The sequence below is a fragment of the Chrysemys picta genome, chromosome 2, assembly GCF_011386835.1.
Source record: "Chrysemys picta bellii isolate R12L10 chromosome 2, ASM1138683v2, whole genome shotgun sequence".
Lineage (NCBI taxonomy): Eukaryota > Metazoa > Chordata > Testudines > Emydidae > Chrysemys > Chrysemys picta.
Window position 1 is genome coordinate 10,476,405 of NC_088792.1, and position 25,268 is coordinate 10,501,672.

Below are 25,268 nucleotides of genomic sequence, written 5' to 3' on the forward strand. Positions count from 1 at the left end.
CTGGCTACGGTTCGCCATTCCAGGCCAATGGGGGTGGCGGGAAGCGGCGACCAGCACATCCCTCGGCCCGCACCGCTTCCCGTAGCCCCCATTGGCCTGGAGCGGTGAACTGCGGCCAGTGGGAGCCGCGATCGGCCGAACCTGCGGACGCGGCAGGTAAACAAACCGGCCCGGCCCGCCAGGGGCTTTCCCTGAACAAGCGGCGGACCGGCTTTGAGAAACACTGTCCGAGATGATCATTTGATACAATGCTCTTTAAAGCTTAACAAAATGAAAACAGTATCAAATGAGTCTTTAAAGTCTCAATTCATCCAACCGGTGTTGGCATGTTGGATGTACAAGATAAAACAAAACCATATTACAAACTATTTGTGATGGGGGAGAGAGGGGAGGAGAAGGAAAGATGCACTAGACTTTCAGATCTTCACTAAAGTATTTTACATCCAGCTGAGCAAATGATTTGCAGGAGCCAAGAACAACCGCAGGGTGTCCATTTTGAGGTGTGCAAAATATCTATTAGCAAATGAATATTGTCAACGTTTGGGTGGGAGAGTTCTCTTTTTGTTACAAACTCAAAAATCATCCCATATTCCTGGAAAATCTTACTATAGAATGCAAAGCTTCAAGAAAAATAATTTGTAAACTCATTTTCCAGTGAGACTAGGGATGGTGCCCAAGCAAATATACAACCATTGGTGAGCAAGAGCAGCCTTTGTATAAATATATATATATATATATATTTTTTAAAGCACACACTTCTTTTGAGTTTTTCATGCAAAATTTTTCATCCCCTTGTCTAAGTGAAAACAAACCCTGTAACTAAAATAGAACTTGAAGGGCTATGAAATTGGTTGAACTGGAGAAAACTGTAATGTGAGATTCTGCAATCAGCAAGTGTGTATTTTACAGAGCTCTAGTGTATGTGTGTGTATCAACACGTACATAACACACACCTACTATTCTACATCTTCATTTTATTGAAAAGGATTCTGAAACCTTTTGTTAAGCCCTTTGTAGGTGGGGATGGCAGTTCATACCCTCCACTAGTTGTATTATAGAAGCAGTCTAAAAACTGAACAGTTGACCCTAACCCAGTTCACCCTTCCCCTGAAATTCTGGACAGTGAGTTAAATTACTACTTTGCTGCAAACCATCCCTGTTTTGAAAAGTTAAAACTGGACTGAGGAGGTTATACAAAATTCAAACTCAACTGTGATTTCCCCCCTTCTCATGTGCATCCATGACTGTCATTTAAGATGTGTTTGGACAGCACTTAACACAATGGGGTCCAAGGTGGTGTGACCTTTAAGTGTTACAACATATTAAATAATAATAGTCCCCACAGACAACACAATGCGGGTTACTGTTGCACATGGAAAAGGGACAAATGTACCCCTTAGATTTTGCAAGCTACTGATAGTTGAAACTGTTAGTCTAATCCAGATTTTTAAGCAACAAGTTATCCAGGCAGACATAAGGACACAACCAATGCACCTAAAAAATGGGACAGAAGACCTGGAGCTTGATCCAATATGGAACATCCTACAGAATTTAATAATGTCATGAAGAAGAGGCCGCGATCCTGGGAGTGACATGCGTGCCTGGAGCAGAAGTGATGGCAGTGAGACGTCACCAGAAGAGGGCGCACTGGCTAGCAGAGCTGATTCCCCGGGACATCCAGCAGGGAGCGCCACGGTGGTGAGTCCCACCCCATCACAGGCCCCAAATCAGTAGAGCCTTTAAACTCCATCTTAAAGTCTGTCCGTAGTCAGAACAGCACTTACCTCTCTTAAGCCTTTCCCATTCTATTTACATCAAGAAGATTTTGGCAATTGCTTAAGCGCTTAAATAAATCAGACGAATAATGGGGTTCTACAGAACAAAAGCCAGTAGAATTCAATAAAGAATGAGATCCTCTGTATAGGCTTCTTTTAAACCCAGCCTACAGCAAGGGTCTCATTTATGTTACGGGGGAAACTTCAACTCAGAAAATTAAGTTCTTTTTGAAAACGTGGTACCAACTACTTTTATAGGTAACACCTAATCTACTATCTCTGATTCAGTATCAATAGGTCAGCTCCCACCTCTGATCGGCCCATGTCATCCTCCATTGGCTACGTGTTGTATTTCAAACAAGCACTTTCACACTTTCTTTTATGCTGCCCTCATGCTTGGGAGGAGCTCCCCATAAACATCTGCAAAACTAACTCATTATCTTCTTAAAGCCCTCCTTTCCCGTGATGACTGAAAGGGTAACAAGAAAACGTTCTACAAATACATTAGAAGCAAGAGGAAGATTCTCACAATCATGACAGTGGGATCAAAGACTTTAAAAACAAAACAAAAAAAACAAACAAATATCACGGGGTTCGTGATAAAAACCAAAAGAGTTGGCAACACTGAGTATCTTAGTCCAGATATAATCTCTTTGAAATCAGTGGGGCTACCTATGGAATAAGATACTACTCAGCTAGGGTGACCAGACAGCAAATGTGAAAAATCAGGACAGGGGGTAGGGGGCAATAGGAGCCTATATAAGAAAAAGACCCCAAAATCAGGACTGTCCCTATAAAATCGGCACATCTGGTCACCCTATACTCAGCATGGGTTAATGTATCAGCACCCGCTCCCTGATTTTCTTCTAAGGACATCCTTAAAACATTACCCGACAGTCTACTTAAAGGAAAATCAAATCAGAAAAACAAACATTTTTAAAACAAATTAAAAAACAAACAAACCCAAGCTGACTGGGTCTTTTAAAATGTTACAGGATGGTTAACAATAAAATTTACAGAAAGGTTAATTTCTATTAAATTCTACAGGACTTTTCCATAGAGGACACAGAAGACTTCCAAAGCTAACCAGAGAAGAAACATCACATATACAATAGCTTCCTGGCAGGAAAGAAAAATTCCTGTGCATGGCATAAAATCAAATCAATCAATCAATCATTTCCTGCGATAGCAGAATAGCACCTGCAGCTGTGGGGGGATTTGGACACAACCACTCATTTTTATTGCTGGGCTCTCAAAACCAGTCTGTTGGTGATAAGGTATAAATATATATTTAGCTCCTTATGTTGGAGGTTACACATACATGCGAACCATCACTGTGATGCTGTCTATATACAAACAGATGATCAGAGGCCACCAGTTAGCGTCACAATTAACACGTACCCCTCAATAGCAACTCTACTGATAGGAAAGAGTTAACATAAGTAATATGTGGGGGAGAGTCACATGAAGCACCCACAAGCCAACCAATATGATAAATGGATTAGAGACCATCCCAACATTGTTCCCCCATCACTGTCCCAGAGTTAGTGGGTCTGATTCTCAGCTCCAGTGAGTAACTCCATTGATTTCAGTGTAGTGACTCCACGAAGTAGACCCAGAATTTTCTGCACTTATCCCATTTGGTTGTTGACATAACCCTTATCGCACGTACTGGATCGTTCCCCAAGGAGGAAAAGGCAGCCCCTTCTCCTCGGTTACCCATTCAGAACTGCCGCTGTGCCCATGACAAATGACCACTTCCAGAACAGATTGCACGGCAAAGAAGCGTCCAATGTAAAGGTCACACATTGGAACCCGCAATGCCCAGCTGGGAATTGCACACAGGCCTCCTGAAAACTGCTGAGCATAGTTCTTACTAGTGTGAACACTACATCAAAGTCAGTGGCCCAGTTTTCCTACCTGTGCTCATGCAGATACCTGACTCTGAAATCAACGAGACGAGGCGTGGAGCAGGGTAAAAGTGGCCGAACGAGGCCCAGTGAGATGATACTACTGTGCTTTAGCAATGGCTGAAGGATGAGGCCTTTCAAGCATTGTCCATCACCCACTGACATTAACGGAATGACTCCCATTGACTTCAACAGGCATCAGATGAGGTCCTTAGTTCATAAGAGCCTCCACAATCCACATCCCCGGGACAGAACTGAGGCCTAGCATGCAGCTCACATGCTAATCTCTTGGGGCCGTGACTCCCGGTGACTCTTTCCCACAGCCTGGAGCACAAACAAGGCACCTTCTCCACCCCACCAAGGCGATACTTAGAAATCTGGAATGCCGTCCGGGAGAGATGCTCAATGGCTCTGATCAAGAAAGCTCAGATGTAACTGAACAACTTTCCCGGTCCTCAAACGTAACAAAAGGGAACACAGCAATGGCTGCGAAGCGGACTTTCTCTTCCTAAATATGTCCCACCAGCTGGAAGAGGCAGCCTCTGTTCAACACCGGAGGGGGTCAGGAGTGTTCTGCGTTATGGAACTTTCAGCTATTCTAGTTCTCCAAAGAGCAAAACAGTCCTGAATACCACACAAAAACATTCAGCAACGTCCTGCTAAGGGGCCACTTGTGGGAAAGTCCTATGGAATGTACTAAGGCAGAAATCAGTAGGGTCTATAGAAACAACTTTGGAAATCCTATAGATTTTAATGGACAGCGAGGTCCTTCCTGAAGGTTATGTTTAATCAGTCCTATAAGCACAGATAGAATTCTCCATTCAATTCTATAGGGCTTTTCCATGGAAATAGCTTAAGAACATGTATTCACAGGGACAAACCATTGAAGCACTAGCAAATTCTAGAATCACTGGCATTCTCAGGTCATTTCTTTACCAGCTGTGCAAAAGGTGCAATTTCTAAGTGTTACCAAAAATTCCTCACATTCTCCCAAGCCACTTCATCTCAAACAGATTGTCTTCGGCCAAGGCCAAAAGATCTTCACATACCTCCTCCAAGAAACCCTGCCACATGAGCCCATGTGCAAATCCATTCCAGAGTGGGGCTAGAGGTGCATGTAGAACACAGGATCCCAAGTTTCCTGCTGGGACAGCTGGATTCCAACCAACGCCCAGCCACTTTCTGCAATATGCATCCCATGCTTTTGGCTGTGGTGGTTCACTTGAGGCTTCCTCTGGTGGTACAGGTGGTCTACACAGAAACCATCAAAAACTCACAAAGCTACAGTCAAAGACAGCATGACAAGACATAGTGCAGGCACTCCTTCTCTCACACACACTGCTAATCCCAGAAGGCAAGGTTGTGTCTAGAGAATATCTCCACCTGCCATACACAGATACACTCTTTTCAATGACCGACGTTCTTGGTCTCTGTCTCAGCTGCATTCCGGTGCAGCATCAAGTCTTGGCTTCCTCCTGCCGTTCCCAGCCCAGGTGAGTCTGTTTCCATTCAGAAAAAAAGCCTTTAATCCCATCTGGGGTCCCCATGCCTTGGTGGATCCAAACACATGTTGAAGTATACATTAACACAAGCTGTGAGAGGCTCCAACATAAACAGGGGAGTACTTAACGCAGCTATAATTGGCAGAGAAAAAAAACAAAAGATAACTGAGAATCAGACTCCATTAGTAAGAGCTATTTGTGGGCCAGTCAAGCCAATCTCCTTCCCCTTCCCCATGCTATTAGCTTAGATCAAGCCTGGTACATGATATTAAGTAGATCTCTTTGCAATACTTTTTTCCTTAGAAGAGGGTTAATTCCCACCAGCACTTTTCTGGCATTGGGATACCAAAGATCATTTAATCAGAACCAGATGTTTTGAGTGACATCCAGAGCCAGTCAATTCCACACCACTTGGTTCCCAAAATATTTCATCCCATGGTTCTTTGGCTCACCAGTGGTCCCTGGATCACTGCTCGAGAATCACCGAGTAAGACAGCTTCAGCCGCCTCATCTGCTCACCCTGTAATTCTGTCCTGCAATGGAAACTGCTGATGAGTGCCGAGCAGATTCCCTTGCTCTTTAAATTCAGTCCAGGAGTCAGGGCCAGGGGCCATAAAGGAGACTAGGGCTTTTCAGCTAAGGAATCAGTCCTGCCCCCCGCCCCCCCAAAAAAGAAAAGAAATTCTTATAGATAAGAGGGCCAGATCCTCAGCTGGTGGAAACCAAGGTAGCTCCACTGAAGTGGAGGGATAGCTCAGTGGTTTGAGCATTGGCCTGCTAAACCCAGGGTTGTGAGTTTAATCCTTGGGAGGGCCACTTAGGGATCTGGGGCAAAATCAGTACTTGTCCTGCTAGTGAAGGCAGGGGGCTGGACTCAATGACCTTTCAGTGTCCCTTCCAGCTCTATGCGATAGGTATATCTCCACATATATTTTTTATAAGTTAATGGAATTATGCTTCTTTGCATCGCCAGCTGAGGACATGGCTCAAAAAATATTCACAACATGTGCATTCTCCCCAGAGGTGCTAGGTTCCTGGTACCAACAGGCTGGGTAAGGCCAATGCCATTATTCAAATAGGGACATTCTGACTCGCTGGCTGGATGGGCAGACTAGATAACCTGCCTGGTCTCACTTTCCAGCTCCGACATGATTCCAGTTACAGCAGCACACGGAGACAAAAAATGAAGCCACTCGGCAGCAAGACAATGTGCCGGCCCCGTTAGTACAACTCCACCCACTGTCCCCCTCAACAGCCACTTCCAATAAGGCCCCACAAAAATATGGCCGCATGTCTCCTTCTCTCTCAAGTCACCAGCTAGAATTACACACTATTCTCACAGGGCCTGACCTGGAAGTTCTGATGTGGGAACAGCAGGATTGGGCCACAAAGTACCAAATGGGCCAGTCCTCCAGAGCCCCTCTCCACCACAGGGCTTCCTGAAAAGGGGGCAAGAGAGCGAAAGTGATGGGCTTGAAAGACAGCTAATGTTTCCTTTTATAAAAGGCAGATCATTTATTGGTTCAGGTCTTCCTCTTGCAACCTCTTTGATAACAGTCAGAATATTACTGTGCTGGTAGGAGGTAGACCCAAGGGCCTGATTCTGATCTCACACACCAGTACGACACCCTTGACGTCAATGGGTTTACTCCCCATTTGCCCTGGTGGGAGGTCAAAATCAGGTCTCAAAGGTGACCAAAAATTCAGCCCATGGAGATGCGCAATTCCTCCTGAGCAGCTAGCAGCTACCAGAACGTGGTGGTGCACCTCAATCTGAACAAAAGACCACCTGGGTGGAAATGCACACTGGGGTCTTCTCCACAGGTCTCCTTCCAGTGTGACGGGCAGTTGCGATCTGCTCCATTTAAGGCAATTTGGTGCAACCCTTGGCGGTTCCCAACAACTTGCCCTTGTGGCTCTCAGCTGAGCCATATTGGCATGCGCCTGCGGTAGATGCTGGCGCTCTTCCAATGGCCATCATGATCTCCTCCAACATGAGAGAGGATAACCTTGCTTTCCCACCCTCCCCGGACATCAGACCATCCCAAAGAGAGTGCTACCGTACTTGGAGTTAAAGATAAACATATATTGATTACACATGGTCATTAAAAAAAAATGTAGTAATAATACATTTCCTAGAACATTACTTAAGATGCTTTTGGAAAGCATCTGAACTCCCCCGACCCCCTTCCCCGTATCTACACAGAATAAAGTGCTTCATTTATTTTGTTCACAACTAGTAGAGCCACCGATACACTCTTTACTTGGCATGTTTGGGCAACAGATACTGAATGCCATAAAATAATACACAGCCAAACGTCAGGCATTAGAAACTAGTTTGAGGCAAGTGAAGTGCTTGTGTTTCTTTTTCTGTTAGTTTGTTTCCTTCAAGTTCCATGCTACTGAGGTTGTTCTTTTATTAGGTTCTACCCACCCCTTCCCTTCATGGATGATGTGTCTCTAGGCAGGGCTGTGGTGGAATGCTGCTTCCATCCATGTGGACCAAAGGTGTCTGTCTGTAAAGAGTTAAAAATCAAGGTTGTCCAGCAGCTGATGCCAATTTGCTATTGCACTGCGTCACAGCCATCTCAGTCTGTCACCCCTCTGGCTGCGTTCTCGTTATGGCTGTCGGCCAGGGGGCCAGCCCTGCTTTATGAACACTATGAGGCAAACCGGTCTGGGCTACCAGGTTCCTGGGAAATTGAAAACAAAGACCATCCCCACCATCGCCCCCTCCCTGCAGGTTCAACCCAAGAAAATGAGGCTGGGAGAGTGGGCAGGTGTGTGTGTGCAGAGTTGTTTGCTGAACGTTCATTAACTGCTAGTGGAAATGAAGCCCCTCTCAGACTCGTGGCGCATTGAAGGAGGGATGCGAGGGGTTAAGGTGCAAGAATTCAAATAATAAAAAGATTGAAAACAACAGGCCGAATTTCTCCCCTGGTTGAACTCAAGAGGCTTTGTAGGAGTTCTACCAGGGACGAACATGGGCCAATACGCTTCTGGAGCCATTTGCTTCAGCTCTTGGTACGGTCACAAAAATACCCAAATCAACACATTTAGACTCAATAAGGGTGTAGACAAAAGGGTTCAGAGATGGCGCAGGAGTCCTGGAGGTGTCTCTCCATCCTGGCCTTGGAGCCCCAGGGATCTGGCTCCCTAAGTGTTCGTGTGCATGCCCTGCTCTGCTGTCTCCAGGCTGCTCTCTGGGCAACATTTTAAAATGAATCCAAATGGGCAAACAGGCGTGGATGGGTTCTTTATGCACCTGTGTCTGCCCATATCACCAAGTGGCTGGATTCTCCTCCCGCTTCCATCTGTTTAACGCTGGCTTTAGTGGGGTCACGGCCAGGTCCCCTTGTGGCGCGCTGTGGCAGCTTTAGTAAGTCACGCAACAACTCACCTGCACATCTTAGGCAATCCAAAATAGTGTCCTCCATGCACCGTGACCTTGCATGTGCGGCGCATGCGAGGGCAGGCTGGCCGGAGGATGCCATTTTGTTCTACAGAATGGGGTCCTCCAGGGGGTTGTGCCCAGCCGGTTGTGCATGCAAGGCACGTTTTGCGTACATAGAAGGCATCCCACTGGATTTACCCCAGTCTGTGAGGAAGAACAGGCCCCTGAGACAGGCACACTGAGAAATTGCAGCAGGGTGGGGAAGAAGTGAGCGATTCCGATTGGATTCTAGGCAATCAATGACTTTCCTTTTTGGGAAGCGCGCGTTTGTGGGAGGAGATTCAGTGCAAGGGAACGGGACCAGTTTCTCAGCCCTGGAGGTTGACGTTTTCTGGCCATGGAACAGCCCCATTATGGGCAGTGCTACCTATCCTCATGGCGCCCTGCTAACCTGTCTCAACCCTGACTTGGAAGAGTAGGAGTGGCAGGGGAAATCAGTGTGCATGGCCCCTTCTTTCCATGACCTCTGTAGAGTCTGCCCCAGGGGCTAGGCAAGAGGGACAACGATGGAGGTGGCTTTTAATGACATGGGATGAGACCCCCCCATGGCATAGGCCTTCGGTCGGCCATCCTCAGAGGGTAAGACCTTCCAGTCATGACCAACTTGGGTTGGGTTCACACCAGTGACATAAATGAGGGTCTCTAGGGCCTCTAGCTCTTTGCCAAGCTCTTGAGACATCAGGTCTCCTTGCAGACACGTGATATCTAAAAGATGCTGGACAGTCCTAATAACACGCAGGATGCTGGACCTGTGGAAGCAGCTGAGTAGGACACCCTGTCCCATGGGATATCTGCCACTGATCTGAGGTGTTCACAGCCATACCGGCAGCCCATTCAGCAGCCACCTCACTTAGCATGAAGCCGAACCAGACTGTCTGCGAGCACAGAATCTGCAATACAAGACGTTAACTGAGGCTGCGGCTGACACAGGCGAGAGAAGGGGTCAATGGATGTGAAAAGTGATGTGCCTTTCAATGCCAGTTGGTGCTCTAACGAGGAGGTGCCAGATGTGGGGGGGGGACAGCACTGGACGTGCACTTGGTGTGCCAAGCAGGAGCGAAGTGGATCAGTCATTAAAGTCACGAGTCAGCAGTCTAGCCCTAGTCAGCAATGCACTTAAGCTCACGCTTAACTTTAAGCACATGGTTAAATCCCGTTGACTTCAATGAGGCTTAAACACATGGCCGTTAAATAAAGATGGCCGCCTGCATGTGTTAAATGCTTTGATGAGTTGGGGCTATTAAGACACGCCGTTGCAGCTTCTGCCTTAGCCAGCCGCAGCTCAGAATCTCCACACGTGTAGGTGTCTCGACTGAAGCTATACAGCCAACAGAACAAATTGCTAACGAGAACGGGCTTCTTCAGCTGACTACGTGTGTCTTCTCCCTCCTGCTTCCCTTTTTCATATCCCAGTGGCAGTGCTCGCATTGCCAACTATGAATCTGGCCAATATATTTCAGTATAGCCTTTTCTCCTAGATCCTGCTCCACCACACGTTGGGACCAGAAGGAGATACATAAGGGGCAATAAAATGACCTCAGTCAGCACTGCCTTCTGCCACTCTGCAAGGTGCCGAGCAGCTCTTAGAGCAGTGCAAAACACCCCACACACACCAATGGGAGTTGAAGGTGCCTCCTAGGAGGTGCTTAGAGTATTGCAGGATCTAGCCTTGAGGGCTTGTTTGGACTAGGGAAAGCCTCTAGACTAGGGGAATTACATCAGTGTGGTTACACCGTTGCAACCTTCTAAAGTACACTGCTGCAAAACGGGGCTTTTCCTAGGGTAAGTCACATAAGTGCAAGCCCCATTTCAGGCCATGGGAGGTAACAAAAAAGCCATTCTAGACAGGGCCTAAATGAGCTGCCATTCCCTGACCATGGCCCGTGCCAGCCACATGACATCAGGGTTATAAGCTGTACTCCACTAGTGTGAAACAGACCTTAATAAGTGAAATGCAAGATGAGCGTTGCCAGTGTAAGAGACAGAAAAGCCCACCTACATGATGCCGCTTCAGACAGCCAGCAGAGGCCGGGATGGGTACTGTTCTGCTGCACTTCAGTGACCTGAGCTATCCCCCGCCAGAGGCAAATGCAAAAAGGACTTCCCTAGTCTGAAATAGCACTCTAAGTAACGTGGCACAACCCCACATCAGTCAAGTCTAGACAATATTTGGTCCTGCCATGCGGGCAGGGGACTGGACTCGATGACCTCTCGAGGTCCCTTCCAGTCCTATAATCTATGAATCTATAAGTAGTACCACGGAGCCAGGTGAGGGAGTTAAATTTGCCGGACCTGAAGCTCACATGGGCTTGCAACATTTTATAAGGTGCTTGTCCTTCTTGCCAGGCCCCTTCATCAATAAGGCAGCCTCTGGCTAGAGGGCCACTGAATTCTAGTAGCCAACTCCATGCTAAAGCCCTCAAATGCACTCCCTCTGTACAAAGGCTCACTGTGCTGTGACTGAAGGCAAAACTGGACTCCTAAAGGAGAGTAAAGTACTAGGGCTGGGGGGACATGAGACACGAAAGGAGGAAAAGGAGACGAACCACTGCCCTTCCTTGGTACTACGGGCAGGTTATCGGAGCTGGCGTGCAGCCTTCAGGCTAACCAGACTCCCGAGCACACACTGGGGAGCTTACTTTCAATAACTGTAAGGCACTATTACGACAAGTAACTTCCAGGGAAGTCCAGCCTAGGACTAGATCCTGCTGCGCCATTCAGGCTGGAGTGGAACGACTTTCCAACCTGCTTTTTCGTCTAAAGACCAACGGTGAGCTCACCATGGGAATGCTCCAGCTCCACCATCGGAGCCCCCACACAGCTCCAGCCCATTTCCTAGAAACACGGGGCTCATTTCTAGCATCGGAGCTGGGATTTTATCATGGGTCTGAGCCCCTTTGGGGAAAAAATCATATCGAGCTAGTGAATCCTTTCGTTAAACCCAGCTGTCTGGGTTGGGGCTTTAGTCTAACAAATTGCAGGGGAAGGGGACGGGAGGTTTGGAATCCCAGTTGGGAAGGAAGACATAACAAGGGCTGCTAACAAGAGCAGGCTGTGATGGTGGGTTTTGAGACGTGGGCCTCTGTCCACTAATACACAGCCCCCTAACTCATAACTTAGTTGGGAATTGGTCCTGCTTTGAGCAGGGGGTTGGACTAGATGACCTCCTGAGGTCCCTTCCAACCCTGATATTCTATGATTCTATGTCATGTGGGCCACTGGAGATGCCAGAGAGTGGTAACGTCTCATCCTCCCTAACCTGGCTTGGATTTCAGCCATGACCAGGGGATTCCTGTCATGAAGTGGTGAACTCATTGAAAGATCTCTCCTGCAGTACCAGCCTTTCAGGACGAGGGACGGGCTCAAGCACAAATATGCTAGATTACATATAACAGCCACTACCTCTAATCTGTGTAGCTGCCATGAAATATTACCATCCTTTGCTTTCGTAGCCTGTGTCACTTAGAAATCCCCCTCCACCATGCACAGAATAACATAGCATCTCTGCCTTTCCTTGTGACTGTTCCTGCGGCTGACTCACTATGTGAAATAGGCAGTCTCACAGGGATTCTAGCTCCCGTGCATCCTTGCATCTCTGTGTGCCCATGTCTTGTGCAGTTTTCCCAGAGAATGATGATTTGGGCTGAAACACCCATTATGGTGGCTAGAGCAGGGTTACCAAAGGGTTGGTCTATGCTGCAATCAGAGGGGTGTGATGGCAGCACATGTAGACATGCCAAAGGCTAGCTTTGATCTAGCTAGCTCAAATAACAACAGCAGTGACGCTACGGCAGTACAGACTAGCTGTTCGAGTACGTAGCCAAGACCCTGGATGGGTGTGCATGGCTCATGCCGCTGCAGTTTCAGTGCAAATGTTCTTCAAGCTAGCTAGATTAAAGCTAGCTCAGGTACGTCTACAGGTGCCGCAGTGACACCTCTGACAGCAGCACAGTCCCAAAGTGTGCAATGTGGCAACCCTTATCTCTACCACAGCCTGCAAAGACTACAGCTCCCAGCATGCTATGTTCCTTCCTTCGCCCAGCAGAAAGCCATTCGGAACAGCACTGCATGCTGGGACATGTAGTCTTTTCAGGTGGTTTCAGTGGCATACTAAAGAGGGGCGCAACCCTGATTAAACATTTTGCACAGGATGCATCGCGGACAAGTTCCTGACTAATAGCCACCGGCAAAGCTAAAAGTGCTGCCTCATGAGACAAAAACACCTAAGAACCCCCTTACTGCTGCCGTGAGGAACTAGTGGAAATGGCTCGATGGGGCTGAGCTGAGCTGTGCACTTCGTTAGTCTAACGTACTCGCACGGCACATGGAGGAACACGTGCAAGCGGGAAGACATTGTGGCAAGGGTTACCCTGATACAATAGTGCACTAGGCGGCAGAGGTAAACCAGTTCAGCAACAATGCCTAGTGAGGCGAGAGGATGAGTCTGACCGGGGCTTGGGAAACGCTAAAGCCATGGAACGAGGAGGGAAAGAAGAGCCGTTTGTCTACACCCTGATTGAACGCCGGCACGCCACGCTGCCTGGGAGCTTGCTGTGGCCCAGAGCCCCTGTCCTTTCGCCAGAAGGCTGACGGGCTCATCATAAAACCAAGGGAGGGTAAAAAATCGAAAGAGAGAGAATTAACCGCCTCCCTCCTTCTCCCCGCGTCACGCGACCGAGCAGCCCACTGGGCACTCCCTGCGTGGCAGAGCAGTCCGTGCGCACGCTGGCCTAGTTGTTCGAATTGACCCGCCCGGCTGGGAACAGGGGAGGCGGTGGCGGTAGGTGAGGAGGAGGGGGGAGGGGGTGGAGCAGCGGCAAACTGAGTGAGTGAGGCGAGGGGGCACCCTGGGGAGCGGAGAGGCCGCCGCCGTTGTTGGCGGGGTTGGTGGTGTCCGAAGCCAGGGGGTTGCTGACCCGGAAGCACTTCTCCTTGTGGGCCTTGAGCATGTTGGAGAAGCGGAAACGCTGGCCGCACACGTCGCAGGGGTAGGGCTTTTCTCCCGTGTGGGTCCGGCGGTGGCGCTTCATGTTGGGGCGGCTGGTGAAGCTCTTGCCGCAGATCTCGCAGATGTAGGGCTTCTCACCTGGGGGACGAGGAGATGGCTGGTTTAGGGACCGCTCCCACCGCTGCTCGGGGTGCCCATCTCGCCAGCTTGGCCCTCCCCACCCATAGCCTCCCCCACTTAGCTCAGAAGTGCTGGAGTTCCTTCCAAACCCATCAATGCCATTCCCAGCTCACCAACAGAGTCCAGACTGGGGAGCTCCCTCCCCGGTGAGTTCCTCCCCTCAATAGGGTGGGGACCAGTAATCCCAAACTCCATCTCCCACCTCGAGCCAGATTTGCACTGGGCCAGCTCACAATCACCCAGCCCTTCAATGGAGCAGCAGGGCTATACATCTCATCAGCTATAGCTCCTAGGCATCGCTAATGCTCCCATCCCATTATTATCCAGGCACCAATGAACAGCCCGTCGCAGAACAGAACCTGCCCCGACACACCAGAATGGGGGGGCGGAAGGGGAGCAGCAGAGATATTCCCTGCTCCACATCCCCAGAGGTTCTCGGGGGAGGCAGAAGCTAAAGCAGGGTGCCCCCGATGCCTGGTAGCTGGGGGTGAGGAAACTGGACGTCGGGAGAGTTCTCACCCGTGTGCGTTTTCATGTGCTCATCGAAATACTGTTTCATGTTGAAGTCCTTCCCGCACCACTGGCACATGAACTGCTTGTGTCCGATGTGGATGCTCATGTGAGAGCGCAGCTGGTACTTGTATTGGAATCGCTCGTTGCAGTTCTGGAAGGGAGAGGATGAAGTGAGAGACAAAGGCGGGTGGCTGAACAGCAGTAGCCCGGAACAGGAGCAGAGAGGGTTTTCAGCTGCAGCAGTCTCTCGCTCGTTCAAGCTCAGTCATGGATAGCGAACTCTGTTTTACAGAGGGAAAACTGAGGCTCTGAGAGGTTAAGTGACTTGCCCAAGGTTCACAAGGAGTCAGTGGCAGAATAATGACTCCTAGATATGAACTCAACGTTATCATGAGACATTCCAAATAACTAGGCTTATGATTAGGGGCCAAACCCTAATGCCTTTACTCAACTTTTATTAAGCCCTTGCTCGGTTTTTATTAAGACCTCTCCTAAAGACTTGAGGATTAATAGATCAAATAATAATTCAGCCATGCATATTGCACTAAATCCTGAAAGAGCTCCAGCTTCCCAGAAAGAATCCCTCTTGGGCTGAACTAAAAGCTTGTCTAATTTAGGAAAAACAGATTTTATCTTCAGTGTCCTACATGGTGCCTCACAGAACAAAGTTGTTATCTGAAGCGCACACCAAGTCTTCCCTTACAGGAGAGGAAGAGGTGGTGGGTGTGCAGACAGTAAATGGCTGAGAGGACAAGCAGTCCAGGGCGGTGACGGGGGAACATTCAACAGGTAACCTAGCACTTTACATCCTTTTCACTAGAACAACTACTTACCAACTCATCACCAATTCTAAAAGTATTTTAATCTGCAGGACTAGTTAAAAAACATTTCTTGAGCTCTAAACAACAAAAATAAAATAAACAAAATAAAAGCAAAGAATTAAATTGATACACTTTGCCTCAGGAATTTGCTGAAAAACTATCACGCAATTTTTTTTCATACTATATTCACATCATAAAGTTGCAGAGTAAGCGCATTAATAGTAGGTCAGGATTAGAGCTGGTCAGGAAACAGAATTTCTATCCCAGACGAAAGTTCAACATTTCAACCCACCTCAGGACGAAAAGTCGAATATTTTATGGAACAGAAATTCCAAAAGGGTTTGATTTGGAAACATCAAAACAAAATGTTTCAATAATGTCAAAATTATTATTTAACATACGTAACAATAACATGATTATAATATAAAAATATAAAGTTACGGAAACAAGAACATGTACACAAATTGTTAGGAAACTTTTGCATTGTGAATTTCATCAAAATCCCAGGAAACATTTCCACGTTGACAAAAGAGCATTTTCTGATGGAAAAATGTTGACCCCCCCCCTCTAATGATAACATTGTTCACTGCATCCCAGAAGATCCAGGAACACTTTACACACTATGGGCCAACTCCAGCTGCTGTGAATCAGCCTAGCCCCATTGACTTCTATAGAGTTATGCTGACTTACACCATCTGAAGATCTGGATTGATAGCAAGCTACTGTACTCTAGGCCAGGGTGATCAGCAAGAGCCAGCTCCCAGATGCATGATGCCAGCAATGGGAAGGGGACACATATTGCCCAAGGACAACAGATCAAAATCCTCCTCTTATGAAAAGAATCATGGGATTGTTAGTGTCTGAGTGGTGCAGATGGAAGCACAGATATTGGGTCTCGTCCTAGAGAGACCTCAATGCTGTCCATGGCATGGACTGCACTGTATCTACCTTGAAGTGAGAGAGAGAGAAGGTGGGTGAGGTCATATCTTTTATTGGCCCAACATCTGTTGGTGAGAGAGACATGCTTTCAATCTCCACAGAGCTCTTCTTCGGGTCTGGGAAACATTCTCAGAGCGTCACAGTTAAGTATAAGGTGGAGCAGATTGTTAAGCATAAAGAGCTATATCGGGGTAGAGGTGTATTGGACAGGACTGGTCCCAGAACAGACCCCTAGGGGACACCATTATTTACCTCTTTCCATTCTGAAAACTGACCATTTATTCTTACCCTTTGTTTCCTATCTTTTAACCAGTTACCAATCCATGAGAGGACCTTCCCTCTTATCCCATGCCTGCTTACTTTGCTTAAGAGCCTTTGGTCAGGGACCTTGTCAAAGGCTTTCTAAAAATCTAAATACACTATATTCACTGAGGGTAGCAACTAGTGCCAGTTGCGGTGCTGATTTTGTGGCATGGATGCCTGTCCAATAAGAACTGGGCTGAGATCCCTCATAAAAGAGCCAGCGGTTGTGGATTGGTGACCTGGGAGGTGTAAACCTCTATCTCAATGCCAGTCCCCAAGCCATCCCGCTGCTTTCCTCCACGAAACACAGGAATTGCCGCGCTGGATCAGACTCATGGTCCATCTAGTCCAGTATCCTGTCTCCAACAGTGACCAGCACCAGCTGCTTCAGAGGGTGGTTCAGATAGGTACTTTATGGGATAACCTGCTCCTTGGGACAGTTTCTTCCTGATCCCCGATAGTTACAGGTTGGCTTAAGCCCTTAACTTGCTCCGCAGGACAATGAGTGAAAGCTGGTAGCAGACAGAAGTAATGGGGTTGTGGGTAAGATGTAGTACTGAGAGCTAGGACTCTTGGGCTCCTTCCCCAGCCTGGCTATTTACTCATGAGAGTCTGGGCAAGTCAGAATCTCTAAGACCTCAGTTTCCCTGCCTGCAAAATGAGCACAGTACTAATGTAACTAGTCTGCTGCCCGCTATGGCTACTGGTGGCAAGAGCGGCCATCCACAGAGACCACGGGGGACAGAGCTCTGCTCCAGAAGCACAGCTTACCTGGGCTAGGAGGAGACTGTTGGCTATTCAAATTACACCCAAAAGGGGGCACTGATGAACACTCACACTAGTGATCAGCAAGGATCCTCGAAATCCGTTTGCTGCGGAAAAACACGGAATTTGCATTTTTACAGAGACTCTGACGGGGCTTGGGCCGTCAACCCCGGACGGCGGGGCTCAGGCCATCAGATTTCATTTCAAGCGCGGGAAAACCTGGATATGTATGGGTTCTTTTTAATTACAGAATTTCGGGGGGTGGGGGGGGTTTAACCACGGAAAACTAGGATCCCTGGTGATGACTAGCTGGTTCGTTAGGTATTATCTCCTTCCTAAAGGCCTTAGGGAAGGCTAAATTAGCCTTTGTAAAGCATATGGCAATGCTTGGACGACAGAAAGATCCTCTGGGTTACAGGAAATGGAAGCAATTAGCACGAAAGGGTTCAGATGCAGAAGGGCTTGTGCTGGGGGCCGGGCATGAGTGTGTGCTAATTTGAGACTGAAGTCCCAAGCAGAAAGCAGGTGACTCACCATGTTGAAGGTGTGGGGGGAGGGATTTTTTTTGCGGCGGGGGTGTCTGCAGAATTTCTTCTCTTACCTCACATTTAAAAGGCTTTTCCCCGGAGTGCTGAAGAGAATGGACTTTCAGGGACATGCTGCGTTTGAACGATTTCCCACACGTCTCACATGTGAACGGCATATCCTTGGTGTGAGCTACAAATGAAGACAAAAAGGCAATAAGACTTGAAGGGGAAGGTGATACAAAGTGACCGTAATAGCGAGAACGCCCCGGCGCTCCCTCCAGACGGAGCCCATCGCTGACACGCCAAAATAAGGCGATCCGCACTTTGTACCTCAGAGGGCTGCCATGGGAATGAATGAGAAACGAAGCTACTTAAAGTCTGTGTTAGATTAACAGCTGAGCTAGCTCGGGAAAGACGGGGCAAATGGCATGAAGTGATTTTAAATAAACAGCGATAACTTTTATGAAACAATACACACACCTCTCGTCACTCACTGGCCGCGCTGCCTAGCCGCCAGTGCATTCTCTGAACTTTTGCATTTATCACCCTCTCTTAATATTTTGAAACAAAAAAATGGTGCTGTCTCCTATTTTGTTTCTCTTTAATAAAGAGTAGGAACTACCGTCTTTCAATAAATCCAGGTGAAACTTCCTCAGTAAAGAGAGGCTTTTCCCTAACCAACAGCTCTGCAAACTCATCCTGGGATCTCAGAGTCCAGCTGGAGTCTTTCCTTCTCATGCATATAACCAGCAGGCCACATGTTGCCTGCTCTTACGCCTTTCAAGCCCCACTGTCCTCAATAACTAAAGAGCAGCCTCTGACCACGTAACTTAATTAACAATCCTGTCGATCATGCACAAGGAGGAAGAGACCCTAGCACACCCTCCCATAGCTGTGTTGGTTCTGCAGGGCTAACAAGCACCAAAAGCTCGACCTGCCGCAGTTTCCTCTGACCCTGATGGAAAGCCATTGAAAAGAAAGGGTCATTTTTATATAGTCCCTTTTCTGAGCAGACCCACACTTAAATTCTGTCACAAGCCACTTGAGACCTGTGACAGATATTGCAACTATATGCAGCATCTTTGGGGCGGGCATATTGTATTTTATGTTTAAATCAGGAAAACCTCAAAAAGCCATTCTTTCGAGACGGACCAAACAGTATGAGCTGTAGACTATTCATAGCCCTCTGCACCAATACGGGCGACGTGTATTTGAGTGTTCTTGGCTTGTTGAGTTGGTTTCCTGCGGAATATGGAATTACCAGAGGGTGATTTATGCAAAATCTCAAGGCTGGCTATGTAGATTCCCAGTCTTTGAAGCTTGAGCTCCTGGGGCACTGGGGGAGCGACTGATTTTACCCGTTTTCAGGAGGCTGGGAGACAAAGCAAGACTTCGGGTATAAAAGGTTGAGTTTAAATAGGCTTCCTTTTGATTCAGCAAAGGGACAGGACCTTTGGAAGAGCTGTGTGGTCACCGGTAAAAAAACCTTGTCATTGTCTTTGGAGAGAAACTAAAGAGCAGGGGGCTAGGTGTCTGTCAGGGCTGCTGGAGATACCATAGGGTGTGGCAGGGAGCTGTGCAGCCATAAACCGCCAGTCAGAAGGGAGAGGGACAAGGGTTTCTACCCAGAGACAGGTGAGGGCTGGAGGCCAGAGACCAGACTGGGCACTCCTGAACTGGATCTCAGAGGGAAAATACAGGTGCAGTTACCCTGAAAGTGTGACAACGACAACCTGCCAGTGGTAAAGACTCACCATAAGAGTCGCTTTCTTTTAACGCTCAACAAGGAACTTTATTAGCAAAAGGAAAACAGCATTGTCTCTAAAGCGTCCGTCTCCCATCTCCTCCATAAACTAGTTCCGGAGAACACATACATTTCATTTAGGGTGAAATTTTTCGGCCAAGCAAAAATGCAGGTTTGACAACACCCAAACGTTTCATGAATTCACATGTTAGTTTCGCTGAATTGTTCATTTGAAAGCAATTCAGAAAAATGAAAACATTTTGTTTAGACATTTGTTAAACAAACTGTTTCAATTTTTTGGCTTGAAAGGAATTTTATTTAAAAATTTCAAAAACATTAAAAATGGTCAGAATTGAAATGGTTTGATTTTGTCTAATAAAACATTTAATTCAACTGGAACCTATTTTTCCCCGTTTTCCAGAACTGCCAATGAACTGAAAAATCTGTCATTTGACCAGCTCTAATTTCAGTTTTTTAAGAGATATGTGGGAAACCTCTTCAGCGCAGTCTAGGGATAGGGTTAAACTGCATCTCCACTAAGCGTGATGCCCCCGCAGCCCCAGCACAAACACCCATGCACTCACCAACCATGTGTTTCCGCACATGTGCCATGGTGTAGAATTTCTTCTCGCAGATTTCACAGGAGAACTTCTTCTCCGCGTAGCCATGGACAATTTTATTGTGTTCGTGCAGAGACCAGAGTTTCTTAAATGCTTTCCCGCACGTCACACACTGCAAGAGAAGAGAAGAATAAGACAGGGGCTGAAATACACCAGAGGGGGAAATATACAGGGAAGGGTCCCCAGCTTACAAAATTAAACGTAGCATCATGGGACAAACTGTCGCCTTACAGTGGGTGGGTATGATAGGGGGTCCACACTAGGGTGACCAGACGTCCCAATAAAATCGGGACTGTCCCGATTTTGAGGAGTTTGTCCCGCATCCTGTCCAGAGTACGGTCGAGACACCATTTGTCCTGATATTTTGTTTCCTGGTCTTCGGCGGCAATTTGGCGGTGAGTCCTTCAGTGGCGGACGGTGCTTCTGTCTTTGGCGGCAAGGTTTATTAGCCGCCGCCAAAATACCACCAAAGACCGTCCGCGACTGAAGGGCTCTCTGCCAAATTGCTGCTGAACTCCCAGATGGGTGAGTGTAAAAAAAAAAAACCACGCTCCCCCTACGGCAGTCCCAATATTTTCCCCTTAACATCTGGTCACCCTAGTCCAGACAGAATTTTTTCACTCTATGCTGCTCCCCTGTGCACTCCTAACAATCACACTCCTCTTGCCCACTTGAGTTCTACAAGATCAACCATGCTCCAAAGGAGAAGGAGAGTGCATGGAGCCGGAGACACCAACGCCCCACCCCAGCCCTTCTGCACCAGACAACAGAGCTGACTACCCCAATGAGGACCACATGGTTGTAGCAGAGCAGGTCGGGAAATGGGATAGTCCCGCGCCTGGAACATTTTGCCAAAAATGAAAACAAATGAGTTTCTTGAAATTTTCTCACAGAAAATGGTGACCTTTGGTCGAAAAGCCCCAAGGAACTCGTTCAGCTTGAGCGGAATATCCACTTTGCTGTCACAAAAGTTTTGAGGGAAAATTCTTGACCAGCCCTAGTTTATAGGGTGCAGCGCTGGCTGCTCTCACCCTAGGTGCTGGCTGCTGAGGGCCTGTGCTGTAGATCCACTGCAGTTCTGATGCATGAGGGCTGGATCCCAGGCAGTGGGACATGTGTGGCGGTGAGGCTGGGCATCTGCTGTTGTGCAGATCCTCTCTTTCCTCCCCGGGGCAGAGGACGCTACCATCTTTACTTTAGCAAGCCGAGAGGCAAACAGAGTTACGGTGAACGGACTAAGCAGCGGCACGTGGGTCGGAGGATGGATATCCTAGTCCCCAGCAAGCCTGGGGTGTCGTTCGGAATGAAAGCCATAGGCTGCGTCTCTTCAAACCATCAGCAACGCTGGAGGGATCGACCCAAAACCCAGTGGCGTTTGCAGGATTGATTAGGATCCTTCTGAGCTTGTATCCCCTGGAGCTTCGCTTCCCCCTCCTAGACTGGCCTGGCTCAGCCTCTCTCTCTCACAGCTTCAGGCTAGTGCCAGTTTCTTCCCTGGCTGTACATGCTCTAGGGAGGGGGAAGGCACAGGGCGGAGAGAGCCTGGAGACGCCCTCCCAGCTGCTAGCTACACTACAGTGTGGGGCCTGGGCCAGGACCGCCTTGTCCTTGGGCACTAGATTCCCTGGGCTGCCTGCCAGCTGGGGATGGTGGTATCCCAGCATGCAATGTGTTCAGCCAGTGCTCGTCTGCCGCTGCATGCAAGCTCCTTGTATTCCCCCCGAGGCCATACCAGCTCCCACACTGGCTGAGGCCTAGCACGAAAGCAGCAGCCATCCCAAAGGAGTCCAGCCAGACATCAGCATCGGCTGGGCGCAGAATCGCCAAGACCATGGGGTCTCTGGGGCAGGGACTGTCTGTGTTACCTGCCTGTACAGCACCTAACACAATGCGGGCCCTGCTCCTTGACTGGGGTTCCAGGGCACTACCGTAACGTAACTAATAACGCTCACATGGCATAACCGCCTATAGCCTCGCAATCAGAGCCCAGCGCATGCCCAGGTTTCCTTCACCGTCTTTCCAGCTAGCACCGGATCACGAAGAACCCCACAAAGTCCTAAATCTGGCACTTACCACACGCTGCCCTACAGGTTACAGTCCTCCTGCAGGAGCAAGCTATGCAGTCCCAGATTTCATTAGCTCCGGGGCTCGGCTGGAACTGACCTGTCAGGCACCATGAGCGAGGCTTCACCTTCACCGCTTCCCTGACGCTCTCGCTGGGAGCCATCACCACGAAGGGGAATGACCGCGTGAATGAGCGTCACTGAGGGCAAGAACGAGCAGGGGAGTCGATACCGCTTCAAGCGCCACTCATTGCTACAGGACACACAGGGAGCGCTTTGTCCCCTCACTGAATTGCAGCCTTCTCTGGGGGGGCGGGGAGTTTAACACAGTATAACACCAGAATACTGATCCCACTCGTCACTGCAGGAGGGATTTACGGAGGCTGGATATAGTTATCCCAGGGGAATCTGACCAAAAAGCTGCCATGGGATCGTTAATGGCCAGTCGGCCACAGCTTCAGTTTTAGGTCACATTCAGAAGAGGGCCTCTCTCAACACAATGCCCTCTCCTGCCAGGCTTGGGCGCTGGCTCTGCACCAACCGCCCAGGGAAGAGTGCCCCTGTTGGATTACCACACCACTCCCTGCAGCACCTCTGTCTCTTGCAGATCCGCTGCTGTTCAAAAGCCTCTTGCGGGGCCTAGGGTAAGGGATGAATGGGAGCAGGATGCAGGGAAGAGCCAAGATGCGAGCTGCCCCACCACACCAGCTGCTCAAGGTGCTGCCCCCTAGAGGCACTAAACCATGCACAGGCATATCACCTTGCTCCACCCTGCTCAAGAACTACCTGCGTTTTCCTACTAGCCCTAGCCAACAGCCAGTGGCTCGCAAAGCCATAATCTGGCTCTAGCGCTCTCTGCTCCACTTCCAGGCGATCACTTTCCGGGGGGAAAGAGCTGCCCCTTGGAATAGGCAAGTCACAGGATTGCTCAGGAATCGCTGACTTCGGATGATCAAGCATCCCAGCGTCCTGAACAATCTTTACCGTGAAGGAGTCAGAGACAGGATAGTGCCGCTTGCTATACTCCCTGAGCTGTGCTTACCCAGAAGCAATGAGACCCAGGGACACAGCGCCAATTCACATTTCACAGGCAGCAGTTATCTTTTATTGGCCTCCCAAGACCCTCTCTTTTTGCTAATCCCCACCCCCACCACGTCTCTAAGTTTGTATCTGTCACATTCCCTGAAGAGACTGACAGCAAATTTGGTTTCAAGCCCCACTTAAGGACCACAGCTCACAGCACGGGCAGAACCGCAGGGATTAACCCACTCTCTGCTTCTCATGGTGCCAGCTCAGTAGGCTTCCGCTCCGCCACCACGCCACCTCTGGCCGCCAGGGCTGGGGAGAACAGAAGCTAAACGGGGTTGGACTTGGCCAGCATTTGGATGGGAAACCCCCAAGGTCTGGAGACTGCTGAAAGACGGGACAAATTACTGACTCACCAAGGTAAGCCCGGTGTTGAATCAAAGCCTCAGCAGAGGGGGCACTGCCCTACCGCGCATGCTGTAATTTGGATGGGGCTTGTAAAATCAAACATATGTGGTCACTGAAGACCCCGGGCACTTTGTTAATCACCGATGTGTTAAATCTAGCATCCAGGCTTAACTCCACTTTTGGCCATTTTATTCTGTCAATCCCAGTTTATTTGCATTCTCAGTGTGGAGGGAAAACTGTTCTCCCTTGCCTGCCCAAATCGCTGCCTAGCCTTGCTCGACATCAGTTAGCCATGTGTGTAAAGTGTTGTGGGATCCATTCAGGGATGGGATCAGATGTGTCTGCTGCTTCAGTTCCCCATCTCTCTCCCAGGAGCTGCACGTTACCAGAGTGCTTTCAAGCCTTGTCTTCAGCGTTCAGCGCTCTGGCTACAACGCAGAGCTCAACCCTTCTGGAGAATGAGCTTTCCTTCCCCGGCATTAGCTAGCGCAGGGGTAGGCAACCTATGGCACGTGTGCCGAAGGCGGCACTCGAGCTGATTTTCAGTGGCACTCACACTGCCCGGGTCCTGACCACCGGTCCGGGGGGCTCTGCATTTTAATTTAATTTTAAATGAAGCTTCTTAAACATTTTGAAACCTTATTTACTTTACATACAACAAGAGTTTAGTTCTATATTATAGACTTCTAGAAAGAGACCTTCTAAAAAGGTTAAAATGTATGACTGGCACGCGACACCATAAATCAGACTGAATAAATGAAGACTCGGCACACCACTTCTGAAAGGTTGCCGACCCCTGAGCTAGCGCTTTATATGTTCAAAGCAAAACTCCCACTGACTTCAGACTGGGAATGCTCAGCACTTCACAAGTCACACCCCAGGTGTCTGAAGTTCAGACAACCCAGAAAGAAAGAACTAAAGAAGACACAATGGCCACCTGGGAAGTTTGGTTTAAGTGACTTGCCCAGTATCATGTAGTAACTCGGTGGCAGAAGCAGGGACTGATTCCAATTCTTCAGGGTAGCATTTGCCTTAGCCACGAGACCCTCCTTTCTCTTCCTGCAGTCCCCTCCTTCATTCACTACACACCTTCCAACTTCTGCAGCTTCTGGACATCCCACAGAGAACCACCTCATTAACTACACAATCCCAGTTATGCTCTGAGCACCGTTCAGCACATTCGTATTATTCAGAAAGCCATTTCGTGTTAAAAAAATGGTCATCCATGTGTTTTCAACCAGCCCTACTCTCTAACCTCCTTCAGGTTAGATACTTGTACTTTCCCCAAGCCGGCACAATGTCACAGCACTCTTCATATTCCACAATGCTATTCCCTCAATGTACAGATCAAAGAACTGAACGTCTCACTGCCGTACAAGCTTAGCATCATTGTCAGACGCAGAAAGAACATAAATTCGCTCATAATACTTATTTTACCACAAAAATGCACAAAAAACTTCTATAGATTTGCACTAAGACTTAAAAAAAAAAAAAAAAAGGGGGGGGGGGGGGCTCAACTGTACAAGAAAACAGTACCAGGCAAAAATCCTTCACAGGCACAATGATTTGTATGTAGATTTATAAAATAGATTAGTTTAAATTCAAATCAATCAAAATATTTGCCTGAAAATTCTCAGAAAAGTTGCAATTTTGGTTGAAGTCCAGTACTCAAAAGTTAGGAAATGCCAGAATTAAGGTTGTCTGTACAAGTTTAATTCTGTTCCCTTGTGCATATACATTATGATACAATCTTTAATTACACGATGACCA

The 25,268-nt window shown here is 48.3% G+C and overlaps 1 protein-coding gene across 3 annotated transcripts in view; it reads right to left on the bottom strand.

The window, feature by feature from the left end:
* Positions 1-2,693: 2,693 nt before the first annotated feature.
* Positions 2,694-25,268, bottom strand: part of ZBTB47 (zinc finger and BTB domain containing 47) — a 94,580-nt gene continuing 72,005 nt past the window's right edge. For all 3 annotated transcript variants that reach the window (XM_005286310.4, XM_005286309.4, XM_065582616.1), the window contains exons 3-6: positions 19,966-20,113; positions 17,712-17,827; positions 14,289-14,433; positions 2,694-13,727 (exon numbers count right to left, since the gene is read on the bottom strand). In XM_005286310.4, the coding sequence (XP_005286367.1) occupies positions 13,372-13,727; positions 14,289-14,433; positions 17,712-17,827; positions 19,966-20,113 (765 nt within the window). In that variant the 3' untranslated portion in view covers positions 2,694-13,371. The remainder of the gene's footprint in view (positions 13,728-14,288; positions 14,434-17,711; positions 17,828-19,965; positions 20,114-25,268) is intronic.